The sequence below is a fragment of the Arachis hypogaea genome, chromosome 18, assembly GCF_003086295.3.
Source record: "Arachis hypogaea cultivar Tifrunner chromosome 18, arahy.Tifrunner.gnm2.J5K5, whole genome shotgun sequence".
NCBI classification, from domain to species: domain Eukaryota; kingdom Viridiplantae; phylum Streptophyta; class Magnoliopsida; order Fabales; family Fabaceae; genus Arachis; species Arachis hypogaea.
In genome coordinates, this window is record NC_092053.1 from 19,002,380 (window position 1) to 19,022,303 (window position 19,924).

A 19,924-nucleotide genomic window follows, 5' to 3' on the forward strand; every position below is an offset into this window, starting at 1 on the left:
AGTCTTCTGTCCCTCATTAAATAACTCGTAGAAGTAGCTCTTCCACCTTTCATTAATCTTCTCCTCTTGAGCCAATACCTCTCCATCCTTATCCTTTATGCACTTAACCTGATCCAAATCTCTCGTTCTTCTTTCCCGACTCTTTGCGATTCTATATATACCTTTTTCTCCTTCTTTCGTGTCCAAAGACTGGTAGAGACCCTCATATGCTCTTGTTCTTGCTTCACTTACAGCTACTTTTGTCTCTTTTTTAGCCGCCTTATTTTTTCCCAATTATCTGCATTGCGGCATAAAGACCACTCTTTAAAGCATTCCCTTTTTATCTTTATCTTTTCTTGTATACTCGCATTCCACCACCAGGACTCCTTGTCTCTTGGTCCTATTCCTTTAGATTCACCAAAACTTTCTTTTGCTGTTCTTCTAATAACTTCTGCCATCTCCCTCCACATCTCTTCTGCGCTTCCATTCCCATCCCACTTTGCCTCTTCTCCTACCCGTCTTTGGAAGCTTCTTTATTCCTCACCTTTCATCCGCCACCACCTCGTCCTTGGGTTCTTCGTATGATGTCTTTTCCTCAACTTTTTCTCAACGCGAAAATCCATGACGAGCACCCTATGTTGTGTTGTCAAACTCTCTCCCGGGATAATTTTACAGTTAATGCAAAATTTCCGGTCGACTCTCCTCAACAAGAAGAAGTCGATTTGAGAGTTTGTCATGCCACTCTTATAGGTTATAAGATGTTCGTCTCTCTTTTTAAAACATGTATTTGCAATGAGAAGATCAAAGGTTGAGGAAAAGTCCAAAATAGTTTTACCCTCGGCATTGATCACCCCGAAACCATGGCCTCCGTGGATACTCCCATATCCAGTCACTTCTCTCCCAACATGGCCATTTAAATCTCCTCCTAAGAAAATCTTATCTCCCAAAGGTATGCCTTGAACCAAACTCTCTAGATCCTCCCAAAATCTTATCTTGTGTTGTTCGTCCGAACCCACTTGCGGTGCATAGGCGCTAATCACATGGTACGCACCTCCCTCCACCACAAGTTTGATAGAGATGATCCGATCTCCCACTCTCTTGACATCCACTTCTTCCTTCTTCCACTGCTTATCCACAATTATTCCAACCCCATTCCTATTCTTCACCTTTCCTGTATACCAAAGTTTGAAACCAGAAGTATCAAACTCCCTAGTCTTTGCACCAACCCATTTCGTTTCTTGTAGGCACATAATGTTAATCTTCCTCCTTGTCATGGTGCCCACCACCTCCATGGACTTTCCTGTTAGAGTGCCTATGTTCCATGTCCCAAATCTCAACCTTCTGTCGCTTCGACCTTTACCTTTGTGAACTAGCTTATTTACCCTCGTCCGTTCACGAAAACGCGAGAACCCTTGCTCATTTAACACTACATCCGGGCACCGATGCATCAGCTCTTTCTTTGACACCGTACTCGAGCCATACGATGCATTGCTTCTGGGCAACGACCTAGCTTTAGCGCAATAATGTCTTTGATTCATGTCATGGGGGTTCGGCTATATTTTTATGTTGGTTGCCGAAGACCTAACACAACCCTCCTCCTTTATCCGGGCTTGGGACCGGCTATATACCTCATTAATAAATATTTAAATTTATTCTTATAATTATATCTGTTATATTTTTTTAATTTAAAAATTATTTTACTAAACATAATTATTTTTTGTGTGTATAATTTATTAAAAGTTATTTTTATTTTAATTTACTAAATATAAATATTACAAATTTTAAAAAAAATTAAAAAATCAACTTTAATAAACTAATTTTAAAAAATAAGAATTTTACAAAACCAACTCTAAATGGCAGTACTAGGGGTGTTCACGAGTACAAATAATCTGATTACCCACTCAAAATCAATTTGAGGCTATTGTATTGGTTCTAGATCTAATGATAATTGGGTACAATCGAATCTGACCCGATCAAATTCGATTTTAATTGGTTTGGGTATTGGTTCTAGAATCGCAGAACCCGAACCAACCAAATTACCCAATTAGTTTAATATTAATTAAAATATAAATAAAATCTAATAATATATATACAAATTTATCTCTTATGTTAGTTATTTAAGTTTGAATCTGATGATGTATTATTTTTTAATATTATTATTACATATTTATATTATTTAGATTTTTTTTTAATTTTTAAATTTTATTTTCAATTGGTATCCAATTACTTAAACCGATTGAATCTGGGTTTAATCGGTTTGAATTGATTCAGATCCACTCACTAAAAATTATAAATCTAAACCAATATGAACCAAATAAAATTTAATCAGTTCAATTATCTTTTTTTTTTTAAATTTGAACAAACCAGACCCGTAAATATCCTTATTTAGTACTTTGATAGTTTGATGACAATTTAATATTTTAATATAGTTATTAAAAAAATTTAAAATGTAAATTAAATAAAAAAATTCTCATTTAGATATGAATAAAATATCAGAAAAAATAAAAATAAAAATAAAAATTTTATATTTTAATTTAAATTTTAAAAAATAAATTATTATTTTTATTTTAAAAATTTAAAATATTGAAAGGCTTATTCATGAATTAATAAAATTGATTTTGTAATCATAAAAATGAGTAAATTATTTTTTTCATAAAAATTTAAAATATTAATAAATCTATCGATGAATGAAATTAACGTTTGGATACTTTTTGTTACAAATATTATGCTTCGTGGATCACACTTTGGTTTATTTTTGAACAACTTTTTAGCATTTTAAATTTTTATGTGTAAAAAGAGTAGTTTATTAACTAAAAAAAATTGTTTTATAAACTTAATGCAAAACGAAATGTTAGTAACTCCAAAATATTATTCAAAATCATTCTTCAATTCATTAACATATATAGAAGCATATATTATTGGGAATTTTGATAATTTTTTTAAGAAAAAATACTTTAATATACGGGTCTCAAAAAAAAAAAACATTAGGGACAAACTTATAATTTTAAAAAATAGTAGGATTAATATTTTTTATTAAATATTAATCAATATATTGAGTTAATAGTTTACTTTTATATTATTAAAATTTAGGGTTTAATATTTAGAATTTTAAAATTTAATATTTAAGAGCAATAAAGTTAGACGATCAAATTAAATATTTTACTGATCAAGTCAAATCTTTTTCTTCAACAGTGTTATCTTTTTCTTTTTCATTTTTTTTATATATATTTAGTAAAATTATTAAGCACATAAATTTTGATACACAATATAAAAATATTGGAATATAATACAAAAATTTTAGTACACAGAATACAAATTTTAAAGGATTATATATTTAAAACATTAATACTAAACCAACAAAGTACATAAATTTTGATACATAAATATAATGCACAATACAAAAATTTTGTAGAAACTACATATCTAAAACATTATTAAATTATTCAACTAATAAAATACATTTGTATCAAAATTTTATGTGCTATACGTTAAAATTTTTTTGTTATTTACAAAATTTTTTATGTTATATTAATAAGTTATGTGCTGTATGTAAAAATTTATGTATTATGTGTAAAAATTTATATTATATCAATAAGTTTTTCTACTATTCAATAAAAATGTCTATATTAAAAAACCGTGAAAAAAGAGAAGCAAAATATGTGATCTATGCGTGCCTTTTATTTTATTTTATTATTTTTTTTGAGCTTCTATCAATTTAATTAAATTTAATTAAAAAATATTTGTACATATAGCAATAGCATTACTATTTTAAAATTTAAATTTGGATAAATATTATAAAAATAATAAATTTTATTAGTAAGTATTCTATAATTTTTTTTGTTCGGAGAAAATGAAGTAACAAATTACAAGGTAAAACACTTATCAATTTTTTCTCACCATAACTAAGGATGTATTATATAGCATTAGGTGGCATTCATGATATCATCATTAGGCTAATTTTGATCATTTTGTGTATGACGGCATACCAATATAATATATAAAACACAGATGGTGTAATAAACAAGCTGCTAACTGATATGTATTTAGTCTTATATTATTGACTAATAATAAACCTAATCTGGTCATCTGAAGTGAACAATTGACAAATTCGTGTTACGCAACACAATTTTTTCCCCCTAAACACCAAAATAATAATAAGAAAAGGTGAATCAAGAAGCAACTTTCAACTTTGACATGAAAGCAATTTAAGGAAACCTTATATTAACACATTTTCTGATTTTTCTGCTTATAGAGAGAGACTTAGATTCCCACTGCAAAATGGAAGGCTTTACAATAATGATTCTGTTCTTCTTCTTTCTGATGAACTATATGGTGGTGGCTTCAACTGCAACGGACACTATAGATTCACTGCAATCTATCAGTGATGGTGAGACAATAGTTTCTTCTGATGAAATCTTTGCATTGGGATTCTTCAGCCCTGGAACTTCCAAGAACCGTTACGTGGGAATCTGGTTTAACAAAGATCCATCCAAGACAGTAGTTTGGGTTGCAAACAGAGAAAAACCCCTCACTGACTCCTCAGGGATTCTGAAGCTCAACAACACTGGAACTCTAGTCCTTCTTGATCGTAACAATAGTGTTATTTGGTCCTCCAACACAGCAAGATCCGTCATGAATCCAATTGGAAAGCTTTTGAATTCAGGAAATCTTGTTGTGCAAGAAACAAGTAATAATGGTGCTAGCAAAGAAGATTTTGTATGGCAAAGTTTTGATTATCCATCCGACACGCTCTTGCCTGGACAGAAGTTAGGAACAAATCTAAAAACAGGACAGAATTGGTATCTAACGTCTTGGAACAGCTCGGACGATCCATTTCCAGGTAGATATACTTTAGAATTCGATGTCAATGGATATCCTCAATTAGTCCTTAAAGATGGAGGATCCAAAAGATGGCGTGCCGGATCATGGAATGGAGTTCAATTCAGTGGAACGCCACAAGTGAAAGAAAACTCAGGCTTTAGATATAAATATGTTTCTAACGAGGAAGAGATATATTTTATGTATGAACTTATCAATAATTCAAACCCTCATAAAGTGGTTCTAACGCCGGAGGGAATCAACCAGAGAAGCCAGTGGAATCCGGACACATCGAGTTGGACCAACTTGGCGAGGTTACCGGCTGATGATTGTGACTACTATGAAACATGTGGAGCTTATTCTAGTTGTAATGTTAACAACTATCCAATGTGTAGTTGTTTGGATGGATTTGTGCAAGATAATTATAAGGAGGAGCAAGGTTTATCAGATGGTTGTGTAAGGAGAACTTCATTGGATTGTAATGGAGATGGGTTTTTGAAGTATTCAGGGCTGAAATTGCCAGATACAGAAAGATCATGGTATAGTAGAAATATCAGCATTGAAGATTGTAAGATGTTGTGCTTGAAGAATTGTTCATGTATGGCTTATGCAGCTTTGGATATAAGTGAAGGCGCAAGTGGTTGTTTGATGTGGTTTGGTAATTTAAATGATATTAAAGTTCTGACTCCATATTCTCTTGAAGATATTTACATAAGGATGGCTGCTACAGAACTAGGTATAAATACTTTCTAATTTTTTTAATTAATTAATTGTTTATTTTTGTTTAACGGGTGTATTTTTCTTTTTATAGAAGCTATTCAGAAAAATAAATCTCACAAATCAAACATCCGAAAGAAAAGGACGATCATCATAGTTTGTGTCTTATCTTTTAGTGTTTTAATCATATGCTTGGCCTTCATCGTCTTTAGATGGAAGATACGAAGAAAAGGTAGTTAAGTAACTCTTATATTATTTAAGTAATGTGGGGAAACAGAGCATGTATTGCATTTACATATCACATATGATACTACTTATGCAGGTGTAATGAATGACTATGAGGAAGATCTACAATTGTCTTTGTTTGATATGTCCACAATTTCTTCGGCAACAAATAATTTTTCAGCTGATAACATTTTGGGAAAAGGTGGCTTTGGTTCGGTATATAAGGTAATGGAACCATTTTACTTTTGTTTTACAAAGCTATTGAGAATCATAATCTTTTGCCTATGTGTTTTTATAACTTTCAGGGTGTATTAAAGGATGGGAAAGAAATAGCAGTTAAGAGACTCTTACAAAATTCAAGTCAAGGAATCCAAGAGTTCAAAAATGAAGTTATGCATATTGCCAAACTTCAGCATAGGAATTTAGTGAAGCTCCTAGGATGTTGCATTTATGCAGAAGAAAGATTGCTAGTCTATGAATTTATGCCCAACAAAAGCTTGGACTACTTCATATTTGGTTTGATTTCAGAAAACCTTTATGATCATTCAATTAAGTTGCAACTGTACTCTAACTTGGTGAATGAGAATTCTTTTTTTTTTCTTTGAAAAATATATAAAAATGAATTTATATGAAACAGATTTTCCACTTATGATTTCTTATTAAATTTTGAGATAATCTGTTGATCCATAAACTATTTAATTATTTCTCAACTTACAATCTTACTACAAGAAAGATATAATTGGCTACTTTTTGGACAGATGAAAAGAAGAGCATGTTACTAGATTGGACAAGGCGCTTTGACATTATCAATGGAATTGCTCGAGGTCTTCTTTATCTTCACCAAGATTCAAGACATAGAATAGTTCATAGAGATCTTAAAGCTGCAAATGTTTTGTTAGACAGTGAAATGAATCCAAAAATATCAGACTTCGGGCTAGCTAGAAGTTTTGGAGGGAACGAAACTAAAGCAAACACTCGGCATGTTGTTGGAACTTAGTAAGTCTCTTATGCTTTGCAGATTATTAATATGGGTATGTTGTATGTATGATGGCTTGGCTATAGGTTTGATTTTTTATCCTTTTCTTTTCCTTTGGTTGGATGTGCGCAGTGGATATTTATCACCGGAATACATAATTGATGGAGTTTACTCAATAAAATCTGATGTATTCAGTTTTGGTGTATTGCTGTTAGAAATAGTGAGTGGAAGTAGAAATAGAGGATTCATTCATCAAGATCATCACTTTAATCTTCTAGGACATGTAAGTGTGTAACTGAATTTTAATAATCACCTTTGTTATATCTGCTTCTAATCTTAACCACAAGCTTTGCAATATACATATGCAGGCATGGAAACTATTTATGGAAGACAAAGGGTACGAAATAATTTATGCTCCAATAAGAGATGCATCTAATTTATCTTCAATGCTAAGATCAATTCATGTGGGACTACTTTGTGTGCAAAAAAGTCCAGATGAAAGGCCAAACATGTCATACGTTGTTCAAATGTTGAGTAGTGAATCCACACTACCTCCACCTAAAATGCCTGGATTCTTCACAGAAAGAGAAATGGTTGATGAAGGTTCTTCTCCAAGTAATAACAGAACATACTCAATCAATGATGTCACAGACAGCATATTGGAGGCTAGATAGGTAAAGTTTCATACGGAGATCAAGAGATTCTTGTATATATACTCTAAAAGTTAAGAACGTCTTAGACATCAATTATATTTTAAGAGTTTTATATTGTATAAACATACTACTGTACAAGTTAATCTAGTATACCACTATGAATATTGCTTCTTTGAAACAGAGTTAATGCAAGAAATGGTGAACCAGCTCCCATGTGCTCAAAGCAAATGTGGCTTCTGAAAATCAGATGATCAAGAAACTTGTCAAGAGCTTAGCAGGTTGCAGCAGGAAGCTGGAAATCAAATAAAGTGTTGAAATATATATAGTCTATATAAATCTGATTCTTCTAAATTTGTTTTTCAATTGTTATAAAGAAAAATAAAAGCAATCTACATACAATTAAAAGATAGTCAAACTATAACATAACTCTTTTTCACAATTTTCTTTTGAATTGTCAACATCCATAAATTGTACATTATAATATTTATTCTTAAATTATTACAAAGAATAAAAAAAAAATAATTTCAACTTAATTTTCAAATATCAAATAAATTAAGAGAAAATTCCACTCTCCTCTTCTGCGAGATGCTAAAATGACACTCCCCTCCCCTTTATTTTATAAATATACATTTCCCTCCCTTCTAATTTTTAAAAAACCTCCTCTTTAATCCATTTTAAATTTTTTGTGTTAACTAATGTTAATTTTATCCATTTAAAAAAAATAAATTATTTTTTATAAAAATATCCTTTAGTAAAAATTTTATTTTTTGTCATTAAATTTTGCTTACCAAAATACACTTTAATAAATTATTTTTTTATTGATTAAATTGTATTTTTATCAAAATATTTTTAAAAAAATTTAATAATTAAATTAACTTTTTAAGATTTCCTTCAATAATTTTTTAATTATTAAATTATGATTTTACCAAAATTTTTGTTAACAATTTTTTTTATTTTACTATTAATTTTTCGATATCAATATATATTATTTTAATATTAAAAAAACTCTTAGTAAGATTATTTTTCAATATTAATATATATTAATTGTTATACATATTAATAATGGTAATATTTTTTATTTAATGTTAAAATAATATACATTAATATTAAAAAATTAATAATAAAATATAAAAAAATTATTAACAAAAATTTTGGTAAAATCATAATTTAATAATTAAAAAATTATTAAAGAATATTTTAGAAAAAATAATTTAATTATTAATATTTTTAAAAATTATTTTGATAAAAATAGAATTTAATCAATAAAAAATAATTTATTAAATGGTATTTTGGTAAGTAAAATTTAATGATAAAAAAATAATTTTTTTGTTAAAGAATATTTTTGTAAAAAATAATTTTTTTTTGAAAAATAGATAAAGTTAATATTAGTTAATACAAAAAATTTAAAATGGATTAAAGAGGAGGTTTTTTAGAAGTTATAAGGGAGAGAAATGTATATTTTATAAATAGAGGAGATGACAGTGTCATTTTAGCATCTTACAGAAGAAGAAAGTGTAATTTTCTCATAAATTAATCTTGACTAATTTCATATTGTTATATTCTCTCTCTCTAAATAAGTAAATATGCAACGTTTCAACATATCTTGAATAAACAAATTAAAGCGAATGTCTACTTTAATTGTGACAAACAGCTATATAAAAATTATAAAAGTGTCTATAATGTGCATTTAGCTATTTAGAAATAATTATACACTTGCTTCTTTCTCACTTTTATATAGTTATATAATTGAAAGAAAAAATGAAACGTAGCATCATTGTTTAATTTTCTAAAAGACTCTCAGAGCTAAATTAAAAATGAAATAGGGAAACATTATTATTCCGATTATTCTATGGTATAATAAATTTCGTTTGATCAATATGTAGCTTCCACCTGTAGATACATTGGATTAAGGATTTAGCTAGGGTACTACTCCAATGAAATAACCTGTTAAATGTTTTATCCATGGTTGATTTTTGTGATGTGGCTCAATGATGTGAAGCCACGTTAAAAAAAAAAAACAAGGGATATAGAAGTGTTTTTTTGTGTACGTTGATGTTAACATTCTGACCGAAATAGGAGTCGAATCTTAGTTATATTAATATGCAGTAATATTATAGGGTGGCTATTTTCATGAAGATTTTATCATTGTTATTATGTGAAGATATTTTATTTTAATTATTGAATAATAAATTGTAGGATAATTTACTTAATTAAATTGTTTTACTCTCAATATTATGTAAATATATTATTTTTAAATTTAATACGTAAATACATTGTTTCACGTATCTATATAAACCGTTATTGGCAGTAATGGTTTATAGGTGTATAGAAACCGCTACAACCAGCCGTGGTTTACGTGTAAAATGGGTTAGTTATAAACCGTTGGTACCTGTCACGGTTTACGTATAATATGCATTGGTCATAAACTGCTACTGCCAGCAGCGGTTTATGTGTGTTGGTGTGCGTGCGTAAACCGCTAGAGCCTATAGCGGTTTATGTGTAGTTGGCTGCCTATATAAACCGTGGTGGTAGCCGCGGATTATTCATTTGGAGGGGTTGTGAGGTTTTTTAGAGAGAGAAAATTCTAGAGAGAGGTCAGAGCAAGTTGAGAGCGGGTCCGAGGTATCTCAACGGCGACTTCCGGCGTGTTATCATGGCAGACAGGACCTTGTATCGACTGAACGGTGTTGCGCATATTGCCGGTTCTATTGGTGACGAGGTTAGTTAATAATTATTTTTTTTTAGGCTTAGCATTTGTTAGTTAGAAAAATGGTATGTAAGGTAGACAAACTAGAATTTATAGATTATTCCCTCTAGTTTGAAATTAGGCTTCGCATGCTAGGATGTTAGTTTAATCGGTTTGGGTTAGTGTTTTGAATTTTTCTTGTTAACTTATAAATATGACTAGTTAGCTGAATTTCAAATCCCTTCAATGAATGTTATTCTACATGGTGTTGGTTTAGTTTAGGGAAAGGGACAGTTGACGTTAGTGATTTATTTTAGTTCGGTTAGTGTATTTATATGATTTGAAGTTTTTAATTTTAAAGCTTTATAATATTTTTATAATTCTGGCTGTTATTTATTCAAGTATGTGTGTTGTTATTTTTACTATCGTAATTAGTTTCTATAATTTGAAGCTTACATGTTTTTCGACGGCTTAGTTATATAGGGTTCATAGATTAATTTATTTACCGGTTCATCATTTGTTGATGATTTAAGATATTTGTTATTGTTAGATAGGGAAATTTTTTTATGGATAGGAGAATTTAATTGGACTCTGTATTTCTTTCATGTTCTGTGCAGCCCACTAGGTGTATATACAGTGTGAGACGGCAACAGAATATGCCCATGCATGAAAGAATCATCCCGTATTTAGAGAGGGCTGGATTGTACCATTTGGCCAGGCTAAACAGCCAATGGTTCTGGTTGGATGAGTCATTGGTTAGTGCGTTCGTTGAGAGGTGGCGTCCTGAGACGCACACGTTCCATATGCCTTTCGGAGAGTGCACAGTGACATTGCAAGACGTGGCATTTCAGCTAGGGCTGCCTGTGGATGGGGAGGCTGTGAGTGGTTGCCTTGGTGAGTTTGAGAAATACATGGAGGGTGGCCGACCAGCTTGGGAGTGGTTTGAGGAGCTATTCGGGGAGCGGCCTCTACCGAATAAGGTCAAGCAGATGACAGTACACTTTACATGGTTCCACGAGAGGTTTAGGGTGCTACCACCAGATGCGACCGCAGAGACTGTCCGCATCTACGCACGTGCCTACATCATGATTCTGTTATCGACTCAGTTATTTAGGGACAAGAGTGCGAACCGGGTACATATACGGTGGTTGTCATTTGTGGCAAACCTTGATGACATGGGGAGGTATAGCTGGGGGTCGGCCGCTTTGGCTTGGTTGTACCGATGCATGTGTCGGGTAGCGAACAGAAATGTGACTAACCTTGCGGGTCCCTTCCAGTTGCTGCAGAGTTGGATATTCTGGCGGTTTCCATCTTTGAGGCCGTCCGGGTTTGAGGTTTTCTCTTTCCCGCTGGCATCCAGGTATGGGTTATGTTTTTTTAATGCTTAAAAATTTCATGGGCGGTTTTTTAAGTTTGTGTCTCATATGATTTACAATTAGGTGGTCTGCCTACTTACCGTCATGTGACCATATCCTCTCCCCCCATCCTTGTGCTGTGTCCACCTCTCATACTCCATTCTGTTTGCCCAATCGCACATGGCCGGATTCTCTGTCCTCATTATATCAAACCAATAGTTAAATTCTGCTTCCGTCTTTGCATAAGCGGCATTTACCAGCCACCTCCTCGCATCCTGTCCCTTGAAAGTAAGGGCAAAATTTGCAGCAACATGCCGAATACAAAATGCCCGATAAGCATGGGGAGGTCGCCAACCACTATCGGGGGACTCTAGTGCAGCCTTGATACCGTTGTGTCTATCAGAGATCACGAGAATACCTTGCTGTGGAGTAACATGTCTTCTAAGATTGGATAGAAAGTATGACCAAGACTCTGCATTTTCTCCCTCCACGAGTGCAAACGCAACAGGCAAAATATTCGAGTTACCATCCTGAGCGATCGCCAACAACAATGTCCCGCCATACTTGCCATAGAGGTGTGTTCTGTCGATGCTTACGAGCGGCTTATAGTGGCGGAATGCCTCAATACATGGAGGGAATGTCCAAAACATGCGATGAAAGTATACTCTATCTTCATCAACTTGGTCACCCACTCTAACCGGGGAGGTCTTCAGCAGAGCAACGGAACCTTCCATGGTGGATGTGACCACAAGGATCCATCGAGGCAGATCCGCATATGACTCCACCCAATCGCCATATATCTGCGCTACTGCCTTCTGCTTCACCAACCACACCTTCCGATAACTAGGCCTGAATCCATATGTCGCCTCCGTTGCCTCTTGCAACACCTTAATCGACACCGACGCATCAGCTCTAACCAATGGAAAGATTCTCGCACAGATGACATGATAATCAAGCTGCTTGTGATCGCTCGATATCGATGTGGCCATACATGTGTGTGGTCCGTTGTACCTCCTAACTTCCCATGTGCTCTTCCTTTTCCACATGACTATCCGAATCAACCACGTGCACCCGTTTCTAAACTCCTTGCATCTCCCTTGGTATTTCAGATTGTCTGACTCCATAACCTTGTACTCAACTCCACGCCGAATACTGTAATCTTTTACGCTCAGCACGGCTTCCTCCTTACTTTGGAACGATTGGCCAATCTGAAATTCAGTCATAGGTGTCCCATCATGCATCCCCTACCCATCGAATGTTGCATCTACATTCTGGTGTTGGCCGATGGCTTCCAAGTTCAAAGAAGAGAGATGGGGAGGGTACTCTTGTGTTCCAGAACCGGAACCTCCATGGGTTGTACGTGTACCTCTTGGAATATCATCATCATTGTCCCCACCAATATCGACCGGCTCCTCATCCGAATCATCGTCACACATCGCATTCTCAACTTGATCCGGTCCGGCATCAAACTCAAAATCAGGCACAACAGGAGCCACATATGCATGAACAACCCCAGCATGTTCGGGCTCAGGAATCGGAACTGCCGCTGCTACCACTGGCATCGATGTCGAGGCACCACCGGCTGTGGTCGACTGAGGATTTGGTGCCGATGCCCCAGAGCTATCCACACCATCTTCCAACTTCGCAAGCAGCTCAGGTATCCTCACCTCCGGAAAACTACGCCTGCAGTGAAACAAGACCTGCAGGTCTTCATCCGACCCTATCACGAAGGTCTCATATCTCACACCAGTTGAAACAACGGCTATTGGAATCTTGTAAAATAACTTTTTTACCCACTTCGTCCCACAGGTACCGAACTTCCGTAATATGCTTTGCTTAATCTCTGCCAGCGTACTCGACGATCGAATAAAAATACTAAGTGGTTCTCTATCTGTGAATTTCACACCATGCCTTTTGCTCTTTTGAATTTTTCCAGAGCAGTGAACTAGAGCCACAAAACTATCTTCCCCCTCCATTTGTGAATAACACTCTACCTCTCCACATTTGCCCCCTCCATGGTTTATATAGGCAGCCCCATTCAGCATGCTTAACGTAAACCGCTATAGGCTCTAGCGGTTTACTATCACACACGCACACACATAAACCGCTGCTGCCAGCAGCGGTTTATGACTAACCCGTTTTGCACGTAAACCGCGGTTGGTTGTAGCGGTTTCTGTACACTTGTAAACCGCTACTGCCAGTAGCGATTTATATAGACTCGTGAAACAATGCAATTGTGTATTGGATTTGGAAACAATGTATTTGCGTAATATTGAGGTTGAAACGATTTAATTAAGTGAATTGCCCTAAATTGTAGGACTTAATTTTTATATGTTATAAAAATATTACTTTTATTTAAAATGTGGCCAAATAAATAAATTATACTTTTTAAATAAAGATTATCATAAAAAGATGTTTTTGACATCTTTATCATATTTTTATCTTGTTAACCGTTATTTTAGGGTAAATTTATTTATAGTTACCACGTATTGACATAAATATAAAGATTCAAAATCATATTTAATAATTGAGATAGAATATAAACATTATATCTAAGAATATTAAATTTATATATCGTATGTTTTTTTTAACTAGAAGAATATTGAAATACTAATAAAAAATATATTTTATTTTTTTATTATTTTTATTATTTTTTATAATTATATTTTTTATTAATAGATATATTTTTTTGTATAAAAATTTAAAAATAAATTAAATTTTTATAATTTATTATTTTTATACTTAATTTATTATTAAGCAAAATTTAAAACACCAATTTTTATGTTTCGATTTTTTATATTTTATTTTTAATATTTTATTTTATTCTATTTTCGAAACTAAATTCATCAGTCTCGTAGACACGGTTCAAAAGTCAAAACCATCTCCTCGTTGAAACACAAGGCATCAACTATGATATTAATAGGTCGGCATTTGAATACGTACTATTTCTAATTTTCTATTACTATTATGTATTATCTTAACATAGTAAAACTTGAGTGATAATTTTGACACCTTATTTTATGGCGAAGCAGATTAGTAAGGAGAACAACATTGACAGAGATGGTCGTTTTGCTAGCATTTTTTTTTTTTTGGTTAAAAAGAAAGATTGGGTCAGGGATAAGCAACTTTTTACATATTTAAATAATTTTTTTTATTTTTATATAGGTAGATACTCCAATAAAAATTTTATAATTGTCTTTATATAAAGATATTTTATTTTGACTACTGAATAATAAATTTTAGGATTTAATTTTTATATGCTATAAAAATGTTATCTTTGTTTAAAGTGAGAAAAATGCATCAACTGGTTAACCAAGCTTTTTAATGAGATTTTAAGGTAAAAGAAGATGCCTGATGAGTGGAGAAAGAGCACCTTGGTATCTATCTACAAGAATAAGGGGGATATACAAAGTTGCGAAAACTATAGAGGGATTAAGCTTATGAGTCATACTATGAAGTTATGGGAAATGGTGATAGAACGGAGGTTGAGAAAAGAGACATAAGTAACAAAGAACCAATTTGGATTTATACTAGGCAGATCTATCACTGAAGCGATATACCTATTAAGAAGGATGATGGAGAGGTATCATAGTAATAAAAGGGATCTACATATGGTGTTTATTGATTTGGAAAAAGCGTATGATAGGGTACCAAGGGAGGTCTTATGGAAGGTTTTAGAAAAGAGGAGAGTAAGGATCGCATATATTCGGGCAATTAAAGACATGTATGATGGGGCCACAACTAGTGTGAAGACTCAAGGTGGTGTGACAGAGGAATTTTCTATTGGTATAGGATTGCACCAGGGATCATCCTTAAGTCCATACCTTTTCACATTAGTCTTGGAAGTACTCACAGATCACATCCAAGAGCCTGTGCCATGGTGCATACTTTTTGCCGATGATATCGTCCTTATGGGAGAGTCAAGGGAAGACCTAAATAAGAAGTTGGAGTTATGGAGAGAAGCTTTAGAAGTGTATGGTCTGCGCATAAGCCGTAGTAAGACGGAATATATGGAATGTAAGTTCAGTCTGAGAAGGGAAAACCCTAATAAAGAGGTAAAGATTGGAGAAAACATCCTACGAAAAGTTAAAAGTTTTAAGTATCTTGGGTGCATCATACAAGATAATGGAGAGATTGAACAGGATGTAAATCATAGGATCCAAGCAGGTTGGTCAAAATGGCGGAGTGCATCTGGTTTTATATGCGACAAAAAAGTGCCTCTAAAACTTAAAGGTAAATTCTATCGCACCGCTATAAGACCGACTATGCTGTATGGTACGGAGTGTTGGGCGGCTAAAGGGGAGTACGAACATAAGTTGAGTGTGGCAGAGATGAAGATGTTGAGATGGATGAGTGGTCATACGCGATTGGATAAAATAAGGAATGAAGATATAAGGGAGAGAGTTGGAGTAGCACCCATTGTGAAAAAGATGGTTGAATCGCGTCTCAGGTGGTTTGGACATGTGAGAAGAAGACCGATAGAACATCCAGTCAGGAGGGTGGATGAGATGGAAGATGGACAAAGGGCGAAAGGCAGAGGAAGACCTAAGAAGACCATCCATGAGGTGGTCAAACGAGATCTACATGTAAACGGTCTCTCTGTAGACATGATACATGACAGAGCACAATGGCGTCGTTTGATTCATGTAGCCGACCCCACTTAGTGGGACAAGGCGTTGTTGTTGTTGTTGTTGTTGTTTAAAGTGTAATAAAATAAATAAATCACACTTTTTAAACAAAGATCATCATAAAAAAATATTTTTGATATTTTTATTAAAATAGTTACCTTTTATATTGTTAGTCGAAATAATTATTTTCGAAAGGTTAAGCTGATTCGAAATGTTGGTAAAGTGTCGGAAGAGAAGCAGAGGACAAAAAGATACACGTATAAGCGTTAAGTGGAAGTTATTTGACACAGACTCGATTTCGATACTTTAATAAATCGAGCAGTTACTCGAATGAGGAATCGAGCAGTTTTTCGAATGAAGAATCGAGCGGTTATACGAATAGGGAAGTCGAAGGCTTTCTCTGAATCAAAGATTTGTTGGTAACGCTTATGGGTAAAAGAGCGGGAACAGTTACCCAGAAATCCGCACACAAGGCAGCATCGTGCAATTAATGGTCGGTTATAGAAGTGAGTTATAAATATTAGTGAGTCTTAGGAAATCAAGGTTGGAACTTTTCTACAGAAACACACTCAAGCACACTCACATCCCCAGTGAATTTTTAAGTCTGCCTTCGAATTCAATTTCTGTAGGGTTCCTTCCATTGTCTTCACTTTTCAACTTTACAATTTCTGTAAGTTTTAACTTTTTCTGTTCAATTTATCTACAATTTCGGTAAGTTTTATCTTTTCCTATTCAATTTATCTTCAGAGCATATTTTAATTTTATTGTTAAATTTACATTTCAGTACCCTTATTTTTTCATGTCAAAAGTCCTTTGACCCAGTTGAAGGCATTTTAATCGCTTTGTTTAAAATTCAATGCAAGCCATTTCGATTTCAGTCAGTTTTACTTTTCGAAATCTTTATCTTATGCCTTTTTCAGTTTTTGCACCTTCTAAACTCATTTCTTTTCTTAATGCTCGTCTAATTCGAGGACCTTTAATGCACTTATAGAAAAATTGGTACTTGCAAAAGAGGAGTAGGTTTCGTTCCCAGACCATTAGAATCAAACCACCATCGATTTGTTAAAAATCGACAAAACAAATTGGCACGCCCGGTGGGTCGGTTTTAAACTGAAGTGTGTCAAAAGATTTTTGGTGTCATTTGGTGTATGCAATTGAGAAGTGGAAGGATTATTCACATGACTGAAGAAGTCTCAAATGTAAATGGTGGTTCGTCCACCAATAACAGCATACCAGTAACTGTGCAATCTTCGGACGTTACTTCACGTTCAGAAGGTTTGATTGTAAGTGAAAGTACAATAGTTACTAGTGTACAAACTGGAAATAGTGGGCATAATATTCGTCCACGTGGTAACTTACCACCAGTCCAGCCTCCAGTGACTACTGGTTGGCCTCCTTATGGCCTTCCTCCTGGTTATACTCCACCGGTGAGTGGTTTCGTTCCTCCTGTTCGTTTTAGGAGTGAAAATAGAGTAAATAATTTTCAAAACCCACAACAACATTCCGAATTCTCTCATGATTATAATGTGGGCTCTACGTCAAATGCTTCTAATTCTATGGCGGTATTTCGACAACATATAGAGAAAAGTCATCATGAGTTGGTCAATTTATTAACTCAACAAATGACTACAATTCTAAATCTTATGATGGCTGATCACGAATCGAAATTCGAACGTCTTGCAAGGTGTAAGACCCATAATTTTTGAAAAATATTATTATGAGTTAATTTCAATTTATTTATTCATTAAATATTTTATTTTTAGAAATTATTTTACTAAAATTAATTAAATCAAGTTTCGACAATTAAATTAGAAATTTTACTTAATTTTATAATTATTGAATAATTTTCTATATTTAAGTTATACAGCTTAACCGTTGCAAAAGAATAAGAATTTTATACAATTTAGTTAAATAATAGAGATTCTAGAATTTAATACTTTAATTTTATAAACAAAGAAAATTAATTATATTATCTTTAATTTTAAATTAAAATATTCGATTAGAAGTCAATTAGTAAATTAATAATCAAATAACATTTTCAAAATAATTTAATAGATTAAATTAGATTTTTAATTAATACTCTATATCCCTAATTTTGTTAAAATTATCTAAACTACTTAAAACTCTAACCCTAATTCCATTACCCACCGTCACTCACCTCACCATTACCCCCAAAGCCCCAAGCTATCAAGAAAGAAAGGAAACAAAAAAAAGAAAATAGAATTAGGGGAAAAGAGAGAAGAGAGAGTTGCGATGTGAATGAAGAAGAGAGGGAGAAGAGGGAGCTTACCACACCACCAACGCAGGAGAGAGAGAGAGAGAGAGAGAGAGAGAGAGAGAGAGAGCTGCCAGGAGCTACTGCGTCACCATCACCGTCGAAGGACCAGCTGAGGGAGAGCGGCGCCGAAGAGAGAGGAAGACACGAGCAAGGGCAGAGGGAGAAGGGGACCGCGTCAGCTCGCCGCCAAGCTGCTGCCATCGAGGGTCCGCGCCGGCACTGTCGTCGTCGTTCCTTCGTCGCCGCCGAAGCTGGGTCACCGGGAGAAGGAGAACCCGACACGAAGAGGGTGAAGAGCCACTGTGGTTCGTTGCTCCCAGCTCGCTCTCACCACTGCCTGTGCGCCATTCATGCTGCCGCCGTTCTGTTTGCTGCCGCCGAGGATCCCGTCGCCGTCAGATCTGTCGTGTCACCGCCGTGCTTCCATCAGCGCCGTGGATCTGCTTTGTGGCCGAACTGAGCTATGTATGCAGGGTCAGAACGCGATGAGAAAGGGAGACACCTTCCGCCGCTGCCTCGTCCCCAGAGTCATGTCACCGTTGCGAACCGCTGCCGTTCTGACTATTGGAAGCTGCCATCGAGCCTTTGCCTTCTTGGTAAGCGTTTTTATTTCTAGAACCTTTGAAAATTAGTATTTCAATATTGGTTGTTAGAAATTTTGAGCTGTTGGTACATTAGGGATTCGTTTCTGGTGATTGCATGTCAAAATTGGGGTTGCTGCCACTCTTTCTGGTTTTGTTTGAATCGCGCCGCCACATCTCTGGATGCCGGGAATGGCGTCATAGCCGCTGGGACCACCGTTTGAGCCGCTGCTTTTTGGTTCATTGTTTCTTCTTAGTTGTAGTAAGAGTTTTCGTTTCTAAAACCCCCTTTAGTCACTGTTCTGTTGTCTTAGCTGAGGTTTTGCAGCGTTATTTGTTACATGATTGAGTTTCGGTATTTTATATTATGATTAGAGTTGCTGTGGTTACTATGAAAGTGGTTTGGAGTTGAGGTTGCATCTACTGTTGTTACGGGCCAAGAGAAAATGAGTTTGTGATGTGTTCTTGAGTTTTCGAATTTTGACTATTCGAGGTAGGGGCACTTTTCTTAAACTTGTTTTACCTTTCAGAGTTGTTATAGATCGATATTAATGCGTAAGATATATTTTTGTGATTTCGTAAGTCTTATGAATTGAATTGAGTTGCTTTGGATGAATGAGATTATTAGTTTGATTGATAAACTGATCGATTGACAAAGTTGGATATTTGGATTAGTTGATTGATGTTGTTAAAGTGGTTTTCCTTGAATTATCAGAGAAGATTTATTATTGACTTTTAGGTTAATTTTGGAAACGGTTTGATTTTAGAAAAGATTTAATATTGAAATTTGATTTGATATTAAACCCGATTTGATATCGGAATTTGATTTTAAAATAAATTTGGAAAGGACTTGATATTTGGAAACGGGTTATTTATTGAGAATGATTTGCTATTTTGGAAATGATTCGAAAAGTGTTTCAGGAATGGTTTGGTTTGAAACTGTTTGAGAAGACCGAGAATTCTTAACTATTGATTGATGCTGTTAGTTGAAGTTGGTTTAAATTGCGATTTATAGGATTGGTTGATTG

General features: G+C 34.2%; 3 protein-coding genes across 5 annotated transcripts; 2 read left to right on the top strand and 1 right to left on the bottom strand.

The window, feature by feature from the left end:
- The first annotated feature begins 4,116 nt into the window (after nucleotides 1-4,116).
- On the top strand, nucleotides 4,117-7,898 carry LOC112772386 (G-type lectin S-receptor-like serine/threonine-protein kinase At4g27290). Of its 3 annotated transcripts, XM_025817319.3 has the most exons (8): nucleotides 4,117-5,533; nucleotides 5,609-5,746; nucleotides 5,837-5,964; nucleotides 6,045-6,255; nucleotides 6,498-6,735; nucleotides 6,848-6,998; nucleotides 7,084-7,389; nucleotides 7,550-7,767. In XM_025817319.3, exons 1-7 carry the CDS (start codon nucleotides 4,258-4,260, stop codon nucleotides 7,387-7,389), a joined length of 2,448 nt encoding a protein of 815 aa, XP_025673104.1. In that variant the 5' UTR covers nucleotides 4,117-4,257; the 3' UTR covers nucleotides 7,550-7,767. The 3 variants fall into 3 exon arrangements, 2 of the variants coding, with proteins under 2 accessions (XP_025673104.1, XP_025673105.1); XR_011876586.1 differs by lacking the exon at nucleotides 6,848-6,998 and having other exon boundaries at nucleotides 7,550-7,898; XM_025817320.3 differs by lacking the exon at nucleotides 7,550-7,767 and having other exon boundaries at nucleotides 7,084-7,491.
- A 2,123-nt stretch (nucleotides 7,899-10,021) lies between these two features.
- LOC140181276 (serine/threonine-protein phosphatase 7 long form homolog) lies at nucleotides 10,022-11,442 on the top strand. The gene is made up of 2 exons (XM_072224807.1): nucleotides 10,022-10,087; nucleotides 10,672-11,442. Exons 1-2 carry the CDS (start codon nucleotides 10,022-10,024, stop codon nucleotides 11,440-11,442), a joined length of 837 nt encoding a protein of 278 aa, XP_072080908.1.
- Nucleotides 11,443-11,489: 47 nt separating this feature from the next.
- LOC112769692 (uncharacterized) lies at nucleotides 11,490-12,632 on the bottom strand. Its single transcript, XM_025814178.1, has one exon. The coding sequence runs from the start codon at nucleotides 12,630-12,632 to the stop codon at nucleotides 11,490-11,492; it is 1,143 nt and encodes a 380-aa protein (XP_025669963.1).
- Nucleotides 12,633-19,924: the final 7,292 nt, after the last annotated feature.

Bases quoted from the DNA above. Each gene is read 5' to 3' on its own strand.
- LOC112772386 (XM_025817319.3), top strand. From the start codon at position 4,258: ATGGAAGGCTTTACAATAATGATTCTGTTCTTCTTCTTTCTGATGAAC. The intron at 5,747-5,836 runs GTAGTTAAGTAA...CTACTTATGCAG, and splicing joins ATGGAAGATACGAAGAAAAG to GTGTAATGAATGACTATGAG. The intron at 6,736-6,847 runs GTAAGTCTCTTA...GGATGTGCGCAG, and splicing joins CGGCATGTTGTTGGAACTTA to TGGATATTTATCACCGGAAT.
- LOC140181276 (XM_072224807.1), top strand. From the start codon at position 10,022: ATGGCAGACAGGACCTTGTATCGACTGAACGGTGTTGCGCATATTGCC. The intron at 10,088-10,671 runs GTTAGTTAATAA...TGTTCTGTGCAG, and splicing joins CCGGTTCTATTGGTGACGAG to CCCACTAGGTGTATATACAG.
- LOC112769692 (XM_025814178.1), bottom strand. From the start codon at position 12,632: ATGACTGAATTTCAGATTGGCCAATCGTTCCAAAGTAAGGAGGAAGCC.